The sequence below is a fragment of the Crocuta crocuta genome, unplaced genomic scaffold, assembly GCF_008692635.1.
Source record: "Crocuta crocuta isolate KB4526 unplaced genomic scaffold, BGI_CrCroc_1.0 scaffold56, whole genome shotgun sequence".
In the NCBI taxonomy this organism is placed as follows: Eukaryota; Metazoa; Chordata; class Mammalia; order Carnivora; family Hyaenidae; genus Crocuta; species Crocuta crocuta.
The window spans coordinates 3,685,964-3,701,749 of NW_027531334.1; the positions used below are offsets into that span (position 1 = coordinate 3,685,964).

The following is a 15,786-nucleotide window of genomic DNA, read 5'->3' on the forward strand; positions in this document are numbered from 1 at the left end:
GGGGGGGGGAGGGGGAGGGGGCTCAGTTGTTTAAGCATCTGACTTGTTTTCCCATTCAGGTCCAGATCTCTGGGTTTGTGAGTCCGAGTCCCGCCTCCTTCTCTGTGCCAAATGCCTGGAGCCTGCTTGGGATTCTCTCTGCCTGGGCCCTGCTCACGCTCTCTCTACCCTCTCTCACAACACATAAATCAGCTCTGGGGGAAAAGTAATCAACATGCGAAAGAGGCGTATCTTGGGGTGGCATAATTCGATCACCTTTACAGTCTCTGACATTTTAGGAAGTTGTTCACGTGTGCACCGCAGACTCTCCTCCCCCTGGGGTCCTCCTCCCTGCTGCAGGGACGACCTCTTCTCCTTTCAGCGCTGGGCTCACCGCCGGCCGCGCTCCACAGCAGCCTGTAGGTCAGAAGCTGCCCGTGTGAGCCCCAGGCTGGCTGCCGGGAAGCCTCCAGGAGAACTGAGAAAATGGGGAACTCTCTGCTGAGGGAAAGCAGGTGAGTCCAGCCTCCCCAGGGGAAAGCAGGGGAGATGGGGCAGAGCAACACAGCCAGAAAGAGAAAGGTGTTCGGGTGAGGGGAGGGACCCGGGTTAAGAGCTGAGAAACATGAAGCGCCTCTAGGTGTTAGACACCAAGTTCAATCCCATATGGGTTTGGCCTTCTCGCCAGAATCAGCGCGAGCAGCTGACGGAGAACAGCTGAAAGCCAGCAGGACTCTATCAAGGGGAGTCAATGCAGTCAACCATGACTTCAGAAATGGGACAACTTTCCAGAGGCTGAGAGGGGGTGCTCTCCTGAGCTCTCACACCTGCAGGGAGCTCAGAGACGCCACAATTCTTTTAATCACTATTTAAGTTCAAATAGATAGCAAGCTTCTGCCCACAGCCTCACGCCAATGTGGTGCACATTCGGGAAGGTAAGCTGAGGTCATTAAAATGGGCAGAGGATTTGGCTTAAAGTTTTCTAGACCTCCGTTTTCTAATTTTAAGAGGAAATCATAATACAAGACCTACCTTGGCAGTTTGTATGTGTGCGATGCTAGCCTAGTGCCTTACGCAGCAAAGTTCAACAATTAGAAGATGTTATGTTTTTGGACCATCCTCTTCATTAACACGGAAGCAGCCGTTGTGAAAATTAGCACCACCCCGAGCGGTAGACTCCCAGGTGAGATGGCCTAGGGAGAACGAGCTCACCAGGACAGGGACAGGGAGAATTTGTACAGATTTTATGTCGGCATCCCAGGTCCCAGCTTGTGCCACTAGGAGCCGCGACACAGGACTCAAAAGGGCACCTTCCAAAAAGAGACTTGGGGAGCCTGTGAGATGTCTCCTGCCCCTCCCTGAGAGCCTGTGTCATCTGGACCCCATCCCTGGTTCCTCACTGCCCTTGAGCTCTTGGCAGCTGTAGCATTCTATCAGATTATAAATCCCTATTCTCACATCTATGTGTGAATTCCTTAATTGTAGAGGCGGTTTCTTACTCATTGTTGGATTCCTATTTCCGAGCATTATCTCTGACATAGAGTAGACACTCATAAGAGGTTGGATGAATGATTGGAAACATGAAGAAGTACTGTCTTGAGAAGAACTAAAACTAACTACAGATCTCATGTGGCTGAGGAAGCCATGATTGATGTGACATTTGTAAGTTTTTTTAGAACTTTGGTGTGGGGGTGAAGGATTAGGACTTTAATATATGTTGCTTGCAAAAATTGAAAAATACATAAAGTATAAGGAAAATAAAATAGTAAATCACACCGATAACGGCTGATAACATTAGATACATTATCCTTATTTTAAGGTCTATATCTATCAGTCATTTGTATTTCTTTATCTGTGAAGAGCCACATGTCTTTTGCCTATTTCTGTTTCGGATTCTGGTCTACTTTGTTTTATTGCCAGTACAAGCTATTTGTGCTTTGAAGAAATCAGCCCTTTCTCATATTATAAAAAAGATTTTTTTGGTTCATCTCGTGCCATGCGGATGTTTTATGTTTGCTTACTATTTTTTTTTAAATGTTTATTTTGAGAGAGAGAGAATGGGGGAGAGAGACAAAGAGAGAGGGAAACAGAGGATCTGAAGTGGGCGCTGGGCTGACAGCAGAGAGCCCGATATGGGGCTCAAACTCACGAACGGTCAGATCAGGACCTGAGCCAAAATCAGACATTTAACTGGCTGCCACCCAGGCACTCCTGTTTGCTTACTATTTCTAAAACGTAACTGAATTAAATCTAGAAATCTCCTTGGTTTCTACCAATTAATGCTTAGAATTCCTTCCCCTTCTTAAGACAAATCCACAAATCCAAACATAATTTTTTGTTTGTTTTATTGCTTTACATGTAGCCCCGTACATTGACTATAGGGTGTCAAATACACACATACACACACACACATTTTTTCCCCAAGTAGTTGGCTTAGCATCTTCATTTCCGTGCTAATTTAAAATACTGCCTTAGAGGTACCCAGGTAGCTCAGTCAGTTAAGAATCCAAGATTCTTGATTTAGGCTCAGGTCATGATCTCATGGGCACGGGATAGAGCCCCGTGTCGGGAGTTTGTCTCTCTCTGCCCACCCTCTCTCTCCTTCTTAAAATAAATAAATAAACTTAAAAAAATAAATAAAATGACTCCCTTAATATAATTTTTCAAAGTCTTCTATTTATATTTACTAGGATGTAATTTTCAATCTTACCCTTCCTTCCAGTTATCATCCAATCGGCACACTCTCACCGTGGTTGTTGGATCAGACAAAAGCCATGGAAATCTCCCCCCACCCCCACTGAGCAGAGTGGTACCTAGTTCTTTATGAGAGGAGGTTAGAGTCTTACTTACTGACTGGTGGCCCTCAGACAAGTCGCTTAACACTTTGAGACTCAGTTTTCTCATTGGTAAAATAAAAAAAAAAAGAAAAAGAAAAAAATCATAATATCTACCTCATGGATTTAGTCTGAGATTAAATATAACATATAAAATGTATGCGTTATATACATTGAGTAAGTGGGGGGGGTGTATGTCTGTGTGTATAGAGAGAGAGGTTGAGAGAAAGTAATAAACGCACATAAGTAGTATTTAATTTTTAGATTCTTTTTCTCTATATCCTCAATTCTCCACAAATGAAAAAAATGGTTGTACAGAAACCCAACCCAAACAATGAATAGATTTGTTTTCTTTATTTTATCCTTTTTTCTCCTCTTACCCCACGTTCTCTGCCTTGGCGCTGTAAAAGGTGACGATTTACATGAGACCAAGCCAGGACCCTGCCCCGTCCCTAAATACTGCGCCAAGCAGGCAGGCTTCTCCGTACCCGGATACTCTCACGGCCATCGTTAGGGAGCCTGGCCATGTGGGAACATGATTTAGGACTGGTTGTATATGAAGGCTGGTTGTATATGAAGAATGTTGGGGGGATGGCATGGCAACAGAGAAACTATCTGATGAAAGACTGTCATGTACAGTGAGGAAGGGCCGTGAGCAGATCTGAGGTCAACCAGTGAAAGCGGAGGCGATTCTGGGGTTTCACACAAATGGCGGCTGGAAAAATTATGATTTGAAGTGGGAATCCTGGAGAGCAAGTACTTAGTTCACTCCTCATATGTAGGGTTGTAGGTGGCAAGAGAACACTCAAAAGATACACTGGACTCTGAAAAATCAAACCCTCAAACAGAGAACATCCAGGTGAGAGCAAATCCAAGAAATCTCCCGGCCTTTGCCCATGAAGAGTGAAGTCTATCAGATCCTGAACTTCACGTACTCCACACAGAACACCTTAGACCCAGCACCAGTTGTAATAACAGTTAATGTGAAGACATGACAAAAACCCTTTGAACCTTTGGACAGGAGACATGCTAGGAGCCTAGCGTGATCCTTAGCAACTAGAAATAAGATCGCTATTTCCTGCTGTCTGTATTCATTGAACTCAAGTCCCTTTGTGCTCAAGCTCCATCCTGGCCATTCCATTTTAAACTCAAAGTTTCTGTTTCTGATGTTTCTGAGGACCACATCTCCCACATCATCATGATTGTTGAAAGGTTTGTGGAGAGAGACACTTGCAATTATCCTGATGCTGTAAAACCAAGACTTTCTCATTAATCCTCTCTGACTACTCCCTTTCAGTGTCAGGGAATCACCAAAATATGAAACTAGTGTCTCAGGGTCCAAGAATCCCAGAGTGTGGCAAAGCCAGTTGTTTTGTGGCCTGTAGAGTTATCTGTACTTTTCCCATGGTTTCAGGAGAAGCTTTTGAAAGGATATCAGTTAAAAAACAAACACTGAGCCAAAGCTTGTGTTAGGAGCTAGAGATGCAAAGATTCTGCCACCCACCTACCCATCAGGGTACATTTCTTCAGTGCAAGCTAAGGATCACATATTTGGAGGATATCGTTGGACATACGCTTTAGCATGAATGAAACGGACCAGAAGGTCCATGAGCCCTTATAACAAGGGAGAAACTGGGTGGTCCAGGGGGCCAGAGATGTTTGTGTAAGAGACAGGAATATGGAATTGCTGGCACATAGCCTGGAGTCAGAGAGATGCATCTGGCCTCCTTCAGGGAGGTTGTCGGAACCCATCCCAAACCAAAACATCCAAGCTGACATGCAAGACTATATTACAGAAACGTTGAGTAGGGGAAATAACCAGTTTAAAAATAACTTTGCCCACATTTAGCTTTATTTAACCCTTACAACTCCATGAGGTAAGCAGTACATATATCCTCATTTACAGATGAAGAAACTGGCTCAAGGTTTCCAGCGACACTGATCACGTAACTCTAAACTCCGTGTCTTTTCTCATCTGCCAGATCTGCTCAGTGAACCAGATTTCTTGGCAGTTGGTGAGGTTCACTGGTTTCCTTCTAGTCTTTCTTTAGCCACAGAAACAGGAGATAGAAACAAATGGCTGAAAGTAGCCCAAAGGGGAGGAATGACTACAGCCATGCCTTTCGACGCCAAAATTCTGATGGTACATAGACCAGAGAGGTTGTCAACCCTCAGTCACGCTGATGCCCACAGCTTCTCCTCTCCTGCCCTTTCCAAGGGAACTCCTTGGGAAAATCGCTAGGGCTGATATTTCGGAATGACATTTGACAAACACTTTTCCATAGTGTTACTGGAACATGCAGTACTTTCTAAAGGGCTTTCACATTTAACTCTGCAGGTAGCTGACTGTGACTCCAATTCAGAAAGACGCCCAGAATGATACTTAGACTTCAGGCTGGATGTCTGACTGCAAAAAGATCCTGAGCCTCTCTGCCATATAATAGATCACAAGTCCTGTTGATTTATGTGTATCTTGAATCAAGGAGGTAGATCTGATGATCCGAGCTAGTTAGAGTTGCTCTGTTCTTTGGTGACTCGTTCATGTAAGAAATACTTAGTGAAAATACATTTACTGTGTGCCAGATACTATAGCATGTGCTTGTGATACAGACCGTGATGAACAAATAAATAATGGTCTCTGACTTTACGAAGCTCATGGTCTAGTGTAGGATGTAAACAAAGGAACTGTTAAATAACAAAATTGAACTAAGTAAATTTGAAAATTGTCTTTATTAAGTGATTCATTAGTCAGGCAGCACCCCATTTAGCAAATAGCTCTCCAAGGAGTTATACACAATGGAAGGTTTTTATAGAAGGAAGGTGGGGATTAGGGCTGCCTGGGTGGCTCAGTCAGTTAAGTTACTGACTCTTGATTTCGACTCAGATCATGATCTCACGGTTTGTGGGATCAAGCCCTGAGTCGGGCTCTTTGATGACAGCACGGAGCCTGCTTAGGATTCTCTCTTCCCCCACCTCTCAAAATAAATAAGTAAACAGTAAAAAAAAACAATTAAGTGAATAAAGCTAAATTTTAAAAAAAGTTACTAGTGGGGCACCTGGGAGGCTCAGTTGGTTAAGCTTTCGACTTCAGCTCAGGTCATGATCTCATGGTTTGTGAGTTCAAGCCCCACATCGGGCCCTCTGCTGTCATCACGGAACCTGCTTCAAATCCTCTGTCACCCTCTCTCTCTACCCCTTCCCTGCTCACACACTCTCTCTCTCTCAAAATAAATAAATAACAAAACATTTTAAAAAGTTATTGGCAAAAGAAAAGAATTACTTCTTGGGATGCCTGGGTGGCTCAGCTGGCTAAGCATCCAACTTTTGATTTTGGCTCATGATAGAGCCCAATGTGGGGCTCTGCCCTGGGTGATGAGCCTGACTAAGGTTCTCTTTTCCCCACCCTTTTTCCCTCCCTCTCCCCTGCTTTAAGCACGTGTTCTCTTTCTCCCTCTCTCTCTCTCTCGAAAAAAAAAAAAAAAAAAAAGAAAAAGAATTATTCCTGGTGAGGCCACTTTCTAAGGGGAAAAATAAGGTGTCTTTATCAGGCGGATTATCTCACATTTTTATGGGGATGGAGAGGGCCCAAGTGACAGACTCACTTGGGCATAGATTAAAGAACTTCTGGCTAATGAGTTAAGACTACATCTCTGGAGGAGGCTGAAACTGCAAAAGAAAATTAAATTATGCATCAAGGGGCGCCTGGGTGGCTCCGTCATTAAGCATCTGACATCAGCTCAGGTCAGGATCTCACAGTTGGTGAGTTCGAGTCCCACATTGGATGAGCCCAAGCCCCACTTCGAGTAAAACACGAGCCCCACTTCAAGTGAGCCCCACTTCTCTCCCCCCCTCTCTTTCTCCATTTTTGTTTCTCCCTCTCCCCCTCTGTCCCTCCTAGGATTCTTTCTCTCTCTGCTCCTGGATCAATTGTGCCCCCTCCCCTTAAAAATTTGTGTATTAAGCACTAGTTTGAGAACTCAGTCTAAACGACACCATTTTGGGCCTGTGTTGGTTTTTTTCCAACAGAACAATTATAATATGGTATAAATAGGAGAAATTCAGAGTGCTGTAGAATTCTACATAAATATTGCCTAACTTGTACCTGAAAGAAATTTCTAAAATGTCCATGTACCTATACCTTGATTTCCTGGAGATAACTCGTGTGTCCTTCATCACAAGAGTCCAAGTAAATTATTGACATCGGGCATGAGCGAGCCCTTTCCCTTTGCTGGGAATATAGCAGACAGTCCCTTTCCTGATTAGGAGTTGATAAGCATCGTCTTCATATTCCCAAAGGGCCAGTTAGTGTCCCGGAAGGAAAAAGTCATTCCAGCATGATAAATGTGTCCAAGCCATCTAAAATAAATACTGTCTTGGGGTAGGAAAAAAGGTTTTTCACAGAAATGGCAAAGAGAAGGGGGTCACCCTAACAAAGCTGCAGAAACCAACGTTGTGACCTGTGTCATCTCGCGGTTATTTTAGATGCTGGAGCTGCTGCATTGCTGAAGGGTGTTTCTGCCTTCCGTGGTGAGTGGAGAATTATTTCATGAGTTATTTCCCAAAGTGTGGTTTCAATGTGATGTCTGCTATAAATCACCTGTAACTGCCCACTGTCTGTGGCCACAGGGGAAGCCTGTCACTACCCAGCCACAGTTATCTGAGAGTCAGTCAGGGAAGTGACAATTTGAGTTTGGTGAGAAACAGGAACAATAGTCTTGATGGCACTCCTCAAACGAGAAAGCTTCAGAAGCAAGAATGAAACTGGCTACCAATGCATAGGAAGATGAGTTAATCCCACGGTGAGTCCCTGAGTCCCCATGTACAGAAGCACACATTGCTGTCCCTTGCACAGAGACCTTTAGGCCAGGGTGGTCATATAATTCATCCTCCACACTGGGAAAGCTTTGAGAGTGAGAGAGACCCTAAAAATAGTTCAGGGTCCCTAAGTGACTGAGAAGGACATTAACCAGACCGTCTAAGCAAAGCAGAACACACAGTCATGCTCCTTGGAGTAACATGTCATTGTGTCTTGAGATGATAAGGAGCTTCCATTATACTATACTGTGTTTTTCTGGGGTGAGGGGGTCGTCTCTACAGAGCAGTTAACCTCTGTGCTCACATGGGAGCTGTTTGCTTGCTTGGAGCAAGAAATACTTGGAGCTTGAGGCTGGAATTGGAAATAACCTTGGCTCCTTATCTCGCATGATATAAAAGAAATTGAGATGTTGTTAGAAGAAAATCTCCCCCAAATAGTTACCTATGACATCATCATGGTTCTCCATTTATAAATCAATCCCACCTCAGCCTTAGAAAATGGAAAAGGGAGGAGACACGCACACGCACACACAAGGGTGTAGATTTCTACTTGGTCTTACCCTTCCTTTTCCCTTTTATCTGTCTTCATTTGCCTCTTTGCTGAAGGAGGTATGCCTTTAACAAATGAAAGCGTTAAAGATAAGGTTTTAGAGTCGAGTCTAATTTCCTTGGAGCGTTGCTGAATATTGAGCCAACCAATTTTCTTTGCTTTTGTTCTTCAGGAGAAAAATGGACATTTCTGAAGAAAAGCCATATTCCGCAAATGAGGGTAAGTCATTGCTTTCTCATCTTTCCTACTTTTGATAGACTTACGTTTCCAAACTGCCCTGTCTCTGCGCTTCCGAAGCTCGCTGGGCATATTTTCAGTGTAGTACTTCCACATCAATCTGAGTCATTTGCCCAGTTGCCAGTCTCCTTCTCCACTAGACCATGAGCTCGTTGAATCAGGAGCTGGCTACTCCCTACCTCCCAGAGGTCTAGAAGCTGAAGGGGTTAACTGGGAACAATAACTGAAGCTCTAGAGGTGCTAGGTGCTTCCAAGAAACTGCGAGGAGGCCAGTGGGGGCACAGAGAGCACTCAGGAGGGGCATGGCCTTGTGGTCGAGCCTAGGATTCGGGATTTCGTCTTGAGAACTGCAGACTATTTTAAACAAGGGGTGGGTGTGAGGGTGCAGCGTTGAAAGACATCGCCTGGGCTGCTGTGCAGAGAACGAATCATATTAGGGAGTGGCAAGAGCAGATGCTGGAAGACCACTTAGGAGGTGATGCAACGGTCTCTGGAGATAGAACAGGACTGAAGCTAAGAAGAAGGAATTCGAGAAGGAGAGGGTAGTGAATAGCATCACCTCTAAGAAAGAGAATAAGAAAGCATAGGCCTGAGAACAGGCCACTGAATTCCTAAAGAAGAAAAATGAAGGAGTTTTGACTTTGCCTTCCTGGGCTGAAAGAGCAGAGCCTAATTCATTCACTCTGAGTCTTATAAACCAGCTCTGTAAAGTATGGAAAGGAATATTATGGCCCTCCCATCCCTAGCTTCACCCAGGGTTCCAGGAAACCCCAGCCTCCATCAGAGCAGAGCCCGGTAGGAAGATCTCTGATGCCAAAACTCGCAGACTTTTCTTGCAGTGATAATCAGGGGCGTCCTAGATGGCCATGCGGATTTACGGAGATATGAGCATCTGGGAGGTCAGTCCTGGGGGAATGCAAATCCATAATAATAAATCAAGCAGCCTGCAGGGCACAGCCACCTTCTGTGTAGGATGGCATCATGCAGCTTCCGTGGGAAAGCTCGTGTTTGCCGATCGAGCTGACGTGCTTGTGAGGGGGTTGCAAGTCCATCTGCCTCTTTGCTGGGTGGCCAGAGCCAGTTGGTTTTAAATAAACTGGTTTGGGAAAAACTGGCCTGCTTTTGTTTGTGCCTGTTAGCAAATTCACAAGTGGGAATGTTCAATTTCAGAGTTTGCTTCTGAACGGGCACCTGGGTGGCTCAGTTGATTGAGCGTCCAACTCTTGATTTCAGCTCAGGTCATGATTCCAGGGTCGTGGGATCAAGCCCCACGTCGAGCCCCAAGTCAAGCCTTGAGTAAGCCCCCCACCATCACCACACCCATTACCACCATGTAGGTGTGGAGCCTGCTTAAGATTTTTCTCTCTCCCTCTGCCTTTTCCCCTGCTGATGATCTCTGTCTCTCTCAAGAAAAAAAAAAAGAGAGAGAGAGAGAGAGAGAGAGAGAGAGAGTTTCTTTCTGTCAGGGCCTTCTCCAGCACCGGCCCTCGCATGACCACCATCCCCTGTGAGCCCCTTGAGGACAGGAACTGTTTCTGATTTTTCATTGTCTCCACACTGCCTGGTACAGGGCTGGTCTGCAATGAATCTGGTATGAGGGATGGAGGGATGGAGGGATGGAGGGAATTGTGATTTCCTTCCCAACGCCCCAGCGAATGGGTGTCCCTCCATGCAGCCTCCCAGCCCCAGCACAGCTCTGCTGTGTCCTGTTTAGGTGGTGCAGTCACTCCCCAGGGGTGTGCTGCAGGTCGAGGTAGCCTGATGGGCCATCATTTGGCTCTCAGGCTGCTTATATCCGAGTGTTCGCCCACCACTCCCCATCCTCTCTCCTCAAATTGCCCCGTGACCTGAAATTCATTGAGTGTATTTTTTTTCTCCAGATAGAGGAATGCCGTCTGCTTCCATCCAGGTAATGCCAACACCTCTGAGCCTTCTTCTGAGATGACAATGGAAATGCAGACACTCCAGATGGCCTCCAAGACCCTTTCAAAAGCTGATATAAAGAAAAACTTTAGATACCAATGCTTGCTAGCCCGGGGCCCTGCATGGGGCACGGGGGCAGCAGCAGCATCCACTGCTGTACACGTTATTGAAAGGAACTAATACCTACGAGGTTCTTTGTGGTCACCAGGCAGGGTGCTGAGAGCTTTGCCCGTAGCATCCACATAACTTACAATAGGCCTCTAAGAATGGTACTATGATTTCCTCCGTTTTACAAATGAGAAAACTGAGACTGAGTGGTATTCTCCCAAAGCCAGACAGCTGACAAGATGGGCAGGGACATGGTCCAAAACCATGCCTCTGTCCCAGATCCAGGCTCTCCCTCTTATATTTGCTGCTTTACTTTTTATCTCCTGAGATGCCACTGACTGGGAACTTCTCGAGTGGTTTCCCTTTTTAATCATGCAACAATGTCTAGAATGAGTGGTTATATATCATAACCCAATCATGGGAGGGTATCCTCAGATTGTTCTGGTATGCGAGAACGCTCTGCCTCCAGGGCCTGAGGTTTGGGAATTATACAGAGTGGCCAGGGGTCACTCTGGAATGTGGAGCAGAGAAGACATGCCTGGATAGGCTGAACACTCCGGGAAGCATGAGCTCTCTGGTGGCCTGAGCTAGGGGCTGGAGTGGGGGCAGCCATTTCGGAAAAACAACCAAGAGACAGGGGGAGAGACACTCATGGAAGACAGACTTTGCCCAGGGTCAGGTCCGTGTGGGGCCTGGAGTATAAAGGGAATGGCAAGAGGCCCACTCTTGACGAGGCTCTTCTTTGACCAGCAGGACAATGCTGACCAGAGCTCTTTAGAAGATCTGTCCTACACCCTCATCAATCACAGCGTCCTCAGGAAAAGGTCATCAGGGATCTCTGCAGTGTACTATGAGAACATCGCCCCCAAGACCGAGAGACCCAGGGAGTTCTTGGGAGGAACCGAGACATCATACGCCCTTCTCCACGTGTCTGCCTCCCCAAGGCATTTGCCCTCTCCGGAAAGTGAATATGAACTTCTCACTCCTGGTAAAATCTCCGTCCACTCCCTGCAACAGCCACGTCCACTTATGTCACCCTCTGAGCCTTGGGTTTCTTGTTTAAAATGAACTGGTCAGCCCAGCACTTGTCTAATCACCAGTAAATAAAATCTGGGGGATGGGGATCTGGTTGAAGCAGGCATGGGGCACAAAGCCCTTAAGGCACACGTGTGCACACGCACACGCGCACACACACATACATACACCATTCCACAGGGGTCTCTGCAGAATCTAGTTTACAAACCATAGGGCTCCTTAGATCCTGCTCAATGTTCATTATACAAAGACCAACCACTTATCCTGAACACCACTCTGAGAAAGGAGTGGCCATCTTTCACTCCAAATGGCTTTGGGAATTGGCTGCTTTGCTTGGTGGCCAAAGGAGCTTCTTTCTTGGTCCCCTGTAGCAGGGAGCATCACAAAGTGTCTGCTCCTGTGTCCAGGTTCTTCTCATAAGATGTTTACGTCATTGTCTTCTGAAGTCACAAGGAAGCTTTACCCATCACACTAAGTTCACCCGGGCAGTGGGGGTGGGGTGGGGTGGGGTGAGTCTACTCATTCCACACACATTTGTGGGTCCAGCTCTTCACCCGGAGCCTTCCAGAGTGGGGAGGCTGTGTTCCTCTCACCCCGTGCCAGTCAGCCATGTTCTTTGCATAGTGTCCTTTGACTTGTTGGCCCTCATGGCTTTGTCGGTTACATGGGTTGAATCATTAAGTTCTAGGCCAGGTTTTTATATAATTTTTGGTATGATTTGAATCCATATTTTTAAACCTTGTATTTTTTCCCTAGAAATCTGAATAAGAAAATCATAGCATTAGAGCATGGTAGAGTAGAAAGACCTATGGAGTCACTCTAAATCCACTATCCCTTTTTCTTTGCTCAGAGTAGCCCGATGTAGCTACTTTGCTCAAGTAGCCCGATGTAGCATTGCAAGTTACTGATGGAACTTTATCCACAGTCCGATTTCCTGGCTTCTAATTCCACACTCTTCCAACATACTACATAGAAGAGCCTCTGTTTAACTGTATGGTGTATGTGTGGATTAATGTGTCATGTATAAAATATTAATAAAATGTCCACATGGGAAAAAATAATACCCTCACACACATACCCCTTCTCTAATGAGCCTTTCTTTGTATGTTCTGATTATTTTCCCTAATGTTTTTCCTCATTGTTCCTAGAAATCTGTCTACCCCCTAAACAGGGGTTGGCACCCTGTGGCCCACAGGCCAAATCTGACCTACTGTCTTTTTTTTTTTTTAAATAAATAAAATGTTATTGGAACACAGCCATGCTTATGCTTATTTGCTTATGCTTTATACATGGTCATACTGTCTGTGGCTCAAACACAGAAGATTTGAGTAGTTGTGCCACACGCTGCAAAGCCAAAAATACTTATTTTCTTTCCCTTTTCAGAAAAAAAAAGTGTGTAGACCCCCCAGGTCTAAATGACCATACTTGGAGAGAAACTTAACAGAAATGTGTTTGGGATTATAACTCATAAGCGCTGGAACCAGTAAACTGGCATGAAAATATTGAACCACAAATTATGAGTGAAAGCAAGAATAATTAGCAAATTAGACTATTTCTATATTCACACCTGTGTTCTCAACTTCCTGTTTTATTTAACCCATAGCCATTGTCCTTGTTTTAGTGATGTTAAAATAGTAAGAAGTTTGTTGACAAGGTAGCAGAGACGTTATGTGCTTAATCACACTGCTTTGCCCCCCCAAACCAACCAAGGTTAAATAGCTGCTATTTAAAACGTGCTAGGGGCGCCTAGGTGGCTCAGTCGGTTGAGTGTCTGACTTCGGCTCAGGTCATGATCTCACGGTTCGTGGGATCGAGCCCCACGTCGGGCTCTGTGCTAACAGCTCAGAGCCTGAAGCCTGCTTCGGATTCTGTGCCTACCTCTCTCTCTGACCCTCCCCCGCTCATCCTCTGTCTCTCTCTGTCTCAAAAACAAATAAACTATAAAAAATAATTTAAAAAAAAACGTGCTACATGCCAATGAGGATAATAAATCCTCATGGTGTCATGAGGTTGGAGGTGCCAACATAGGTTTGCTGAGATGTCAGCCAGTTGGTGGCCTGCAGCTAAGAGCTGATCACATCTGGGTATCTTGTCCTCTTCTAACTTCAGGTTTCAGCAAAGTTCTCTCACATGGAACCTTAACCTTGACGCTTAACCTGACCCTGGTTGGCCAGGGTTCCAAGTGTGGACACTACAGTCAGATAAGCAATGATTCAAATCGTGTTTCTATCCCTTTCTCCCTCTGTGACCTTGAGCATGTACCTTGAAGGCTCATCTTTAACACCCATCCACAGGAGGGTTGCATCTAATGTATGTGATTCATTTACCACAGACCCTGAATAAATGATCCCAAAGAGAAACAAAAACAGTTTATGATGTCTGGGGAAAAATAAGTGTTGATGTGCTAGTGATCAGGGCCACCAGCTCTCTTCCACGGAGACAGAAACGCAATCACCGAGTTTTATACTGGAATTTTTCATTTGGACATTGGACCATTACTGAAGTTGACTGGTTTATAGATTTTTAGTAGAATAGAAGTTATACAAATTTGAGTATTATCTGTGAAAGTATTACTTGTCCCAAATAATATATGCCTTTTATCAGCAATACATTAAGCATAAGTGCTTAACCAAAGAAATGTGTTCTTGTAATGACATTTAGAGGGATTACGAAACAGCACTGTTTTTGAGCAGGAGAGCCTTTTGGGCGTGCTTTGGAATCCCTGCTATGTCTATATATAATGCGGATCCTGTTTTCCACAGATTGCAGGATTTCTGATGAAAGCTGTGGAACCCTCCTCCCAGAAAATGCACATTCACACACGTGCGCGTGCGCACACACACACACACATACACTCTCACACACAATATTTTACACAATTTTGGTTGTAGGTGTCATCCATCGGCGAAAGAATTCCTATGTTCTGGATAAGAAACTAGGTTGAGGATTCCAATTGCTCCTTGAGAGAGCACAAACAGAATCAAAAAACTCCCTTCCCCCACGCCAGTCTCACACCTGTACACAGCCAGTACACAGAGGCACATTTCATACAGTGACTGCAGGTCTGGTGGTTTCCGTTTCAGGTTCAGAGTAGTACCTATAAATAATCCCTTGGCCCGTGAATAAATTCTTATTCAGAACAGATGTACAAGAAAAGGGCAGCATCAGTAAAACCTACCGTTGACAACAAATAAATTCAAACACTGACATTTTTAGGACAACCGCAGGTGACGGGGCTTCAAATACTCGCAGGAATGGAAGGGCACAGGTAGAACAGGACAGATGAGACTCCAGAACACCGCGGCTCGGCTTCAGACAATAGGAGATTCTGTTTGCTTTTCTCTGACTCTGTTCTTTTCCAAGCCAGCCTCTTGTGTTCAGAAAGCAACTTGAAAGTCATTTGATCTGAGCATACCTCAGTTCTGCCAGCTGTTAAATGGGTCCGTGTGAGCTCTTCCCACTATTAGACAGAGGGTGCTTTTCGCAAGGCACCTGGGGAAGCGCTCAGTGACCTTTATCATCCCAGATAAAGGCTTCTACAGTCTGATGATGACACCTCTCAACTCACGGCTTCCCCCCTCACCGCTTGTGCTCTTTGTGGTTTCCCAGACCTCAGCCAAGCCTGAACTGAGCAGGACCCTGGGGTGCCTGCCCAAGTCGGAGGCCACTGATGGTGTGCGGCAACCCGGTGGGCTGGACTTTGCCCCTCAAAACTTTGGAACTCTAGTCTCACCCTTTCATCTCTCCCGACCTCGGTTTCCTAAGTACAAGATGAGGGAACTGCCTTCGGAGGCTAAGAATACACGATCTCTGCCAGTAACGGAAAGGTAAGAGGGTGTCTGCAGGAGCCGCTTCCACCAAGGCGATGACAGAGTGAATTAGCCTATTTTAAAGCAATGAAACAGTAGTGGGAGCAGAGAAGGGAAGGCTTAGAGAGACGTCTCCCCACTTTTCTCAGCACTGACCAGACTCTGAACGGGGCAGGGGTCCACGCAGAGTCCACATCTAAGACAGAAAAGACAAAACGTGACCCTCGTCCTGATAAGACACGAACATGGGTAAAGGAAAGCCAATCTGTTTATTCAAACCCCACCGGCGTGTCAGGGTCAGCGGGGTCCGCCTTCCCAGGCAAAGCCTGCTCCAATCAAGCTACACCGACCACTCTTTTCTTGGACTGCCCACAACGCTACAGTTTGTCTTTATTTTTCCCGCCGGGCTGCTTTTTCCTGCTGTTTCCCATTTGGTCTGTGCAGAGTCTCAATGCCTCACAAGACCAGCAGCTTCTTTTTTTATTATTGTCCCTGC

General features: G+C 45.5%; 1 protein-coding gene across 1 annotated transcript; it reads left to right on the plus strand.

The window, feature by feature from the left end:
• Positions 1-402: 402 nt before the first annotated feature.
• Positions 403-11,943, plus strand: GCSAM (germinal center associated signaling and motility). The gene is made up of 5 exons (XM_077771879.1): positions 403-494; positions 7,296-7,340; positions 8,351-8,397; positions 10,296-10,324; positions 11,200-11,943. Exons 1-5 carry the CDS (start codon positions 466-468, stop codon positions 11,512-11,514), a joined length of 465 nt encoding a protein of 154 aa, XP_077628005.1. The 5' UTR covers positions 403-465; the 3' UTR covers positions 11,515-11,943.
• The last annotated feature ends 3,843 nt before the right edge of the window (positions 11,944-15,786 follow it).

Bases quoted from the DNA above. Each gene is read 5' to 3' on its own strand.
- GCSAM (XM_077771879.1), top strand. From the start codon at position 466: ATGGGGAACTCTCTGCTGAGGGAAAGCAG. The intron at 7,341-8,350 runs GTGAGTGGAGAA...TTTGTTCTTCAG, and splicing joins GGGTGTTTCTGCCTTCCGTG to GAGAAAAATGGACATTTCTG. The intron at 8,398-10,295 runs GTAAGTCATTGC...TTTTTTCTCCAG, and splicing joins GCCATATTCCGCAAATGAGG to ATAGAGGAATGCCGTCTGCT.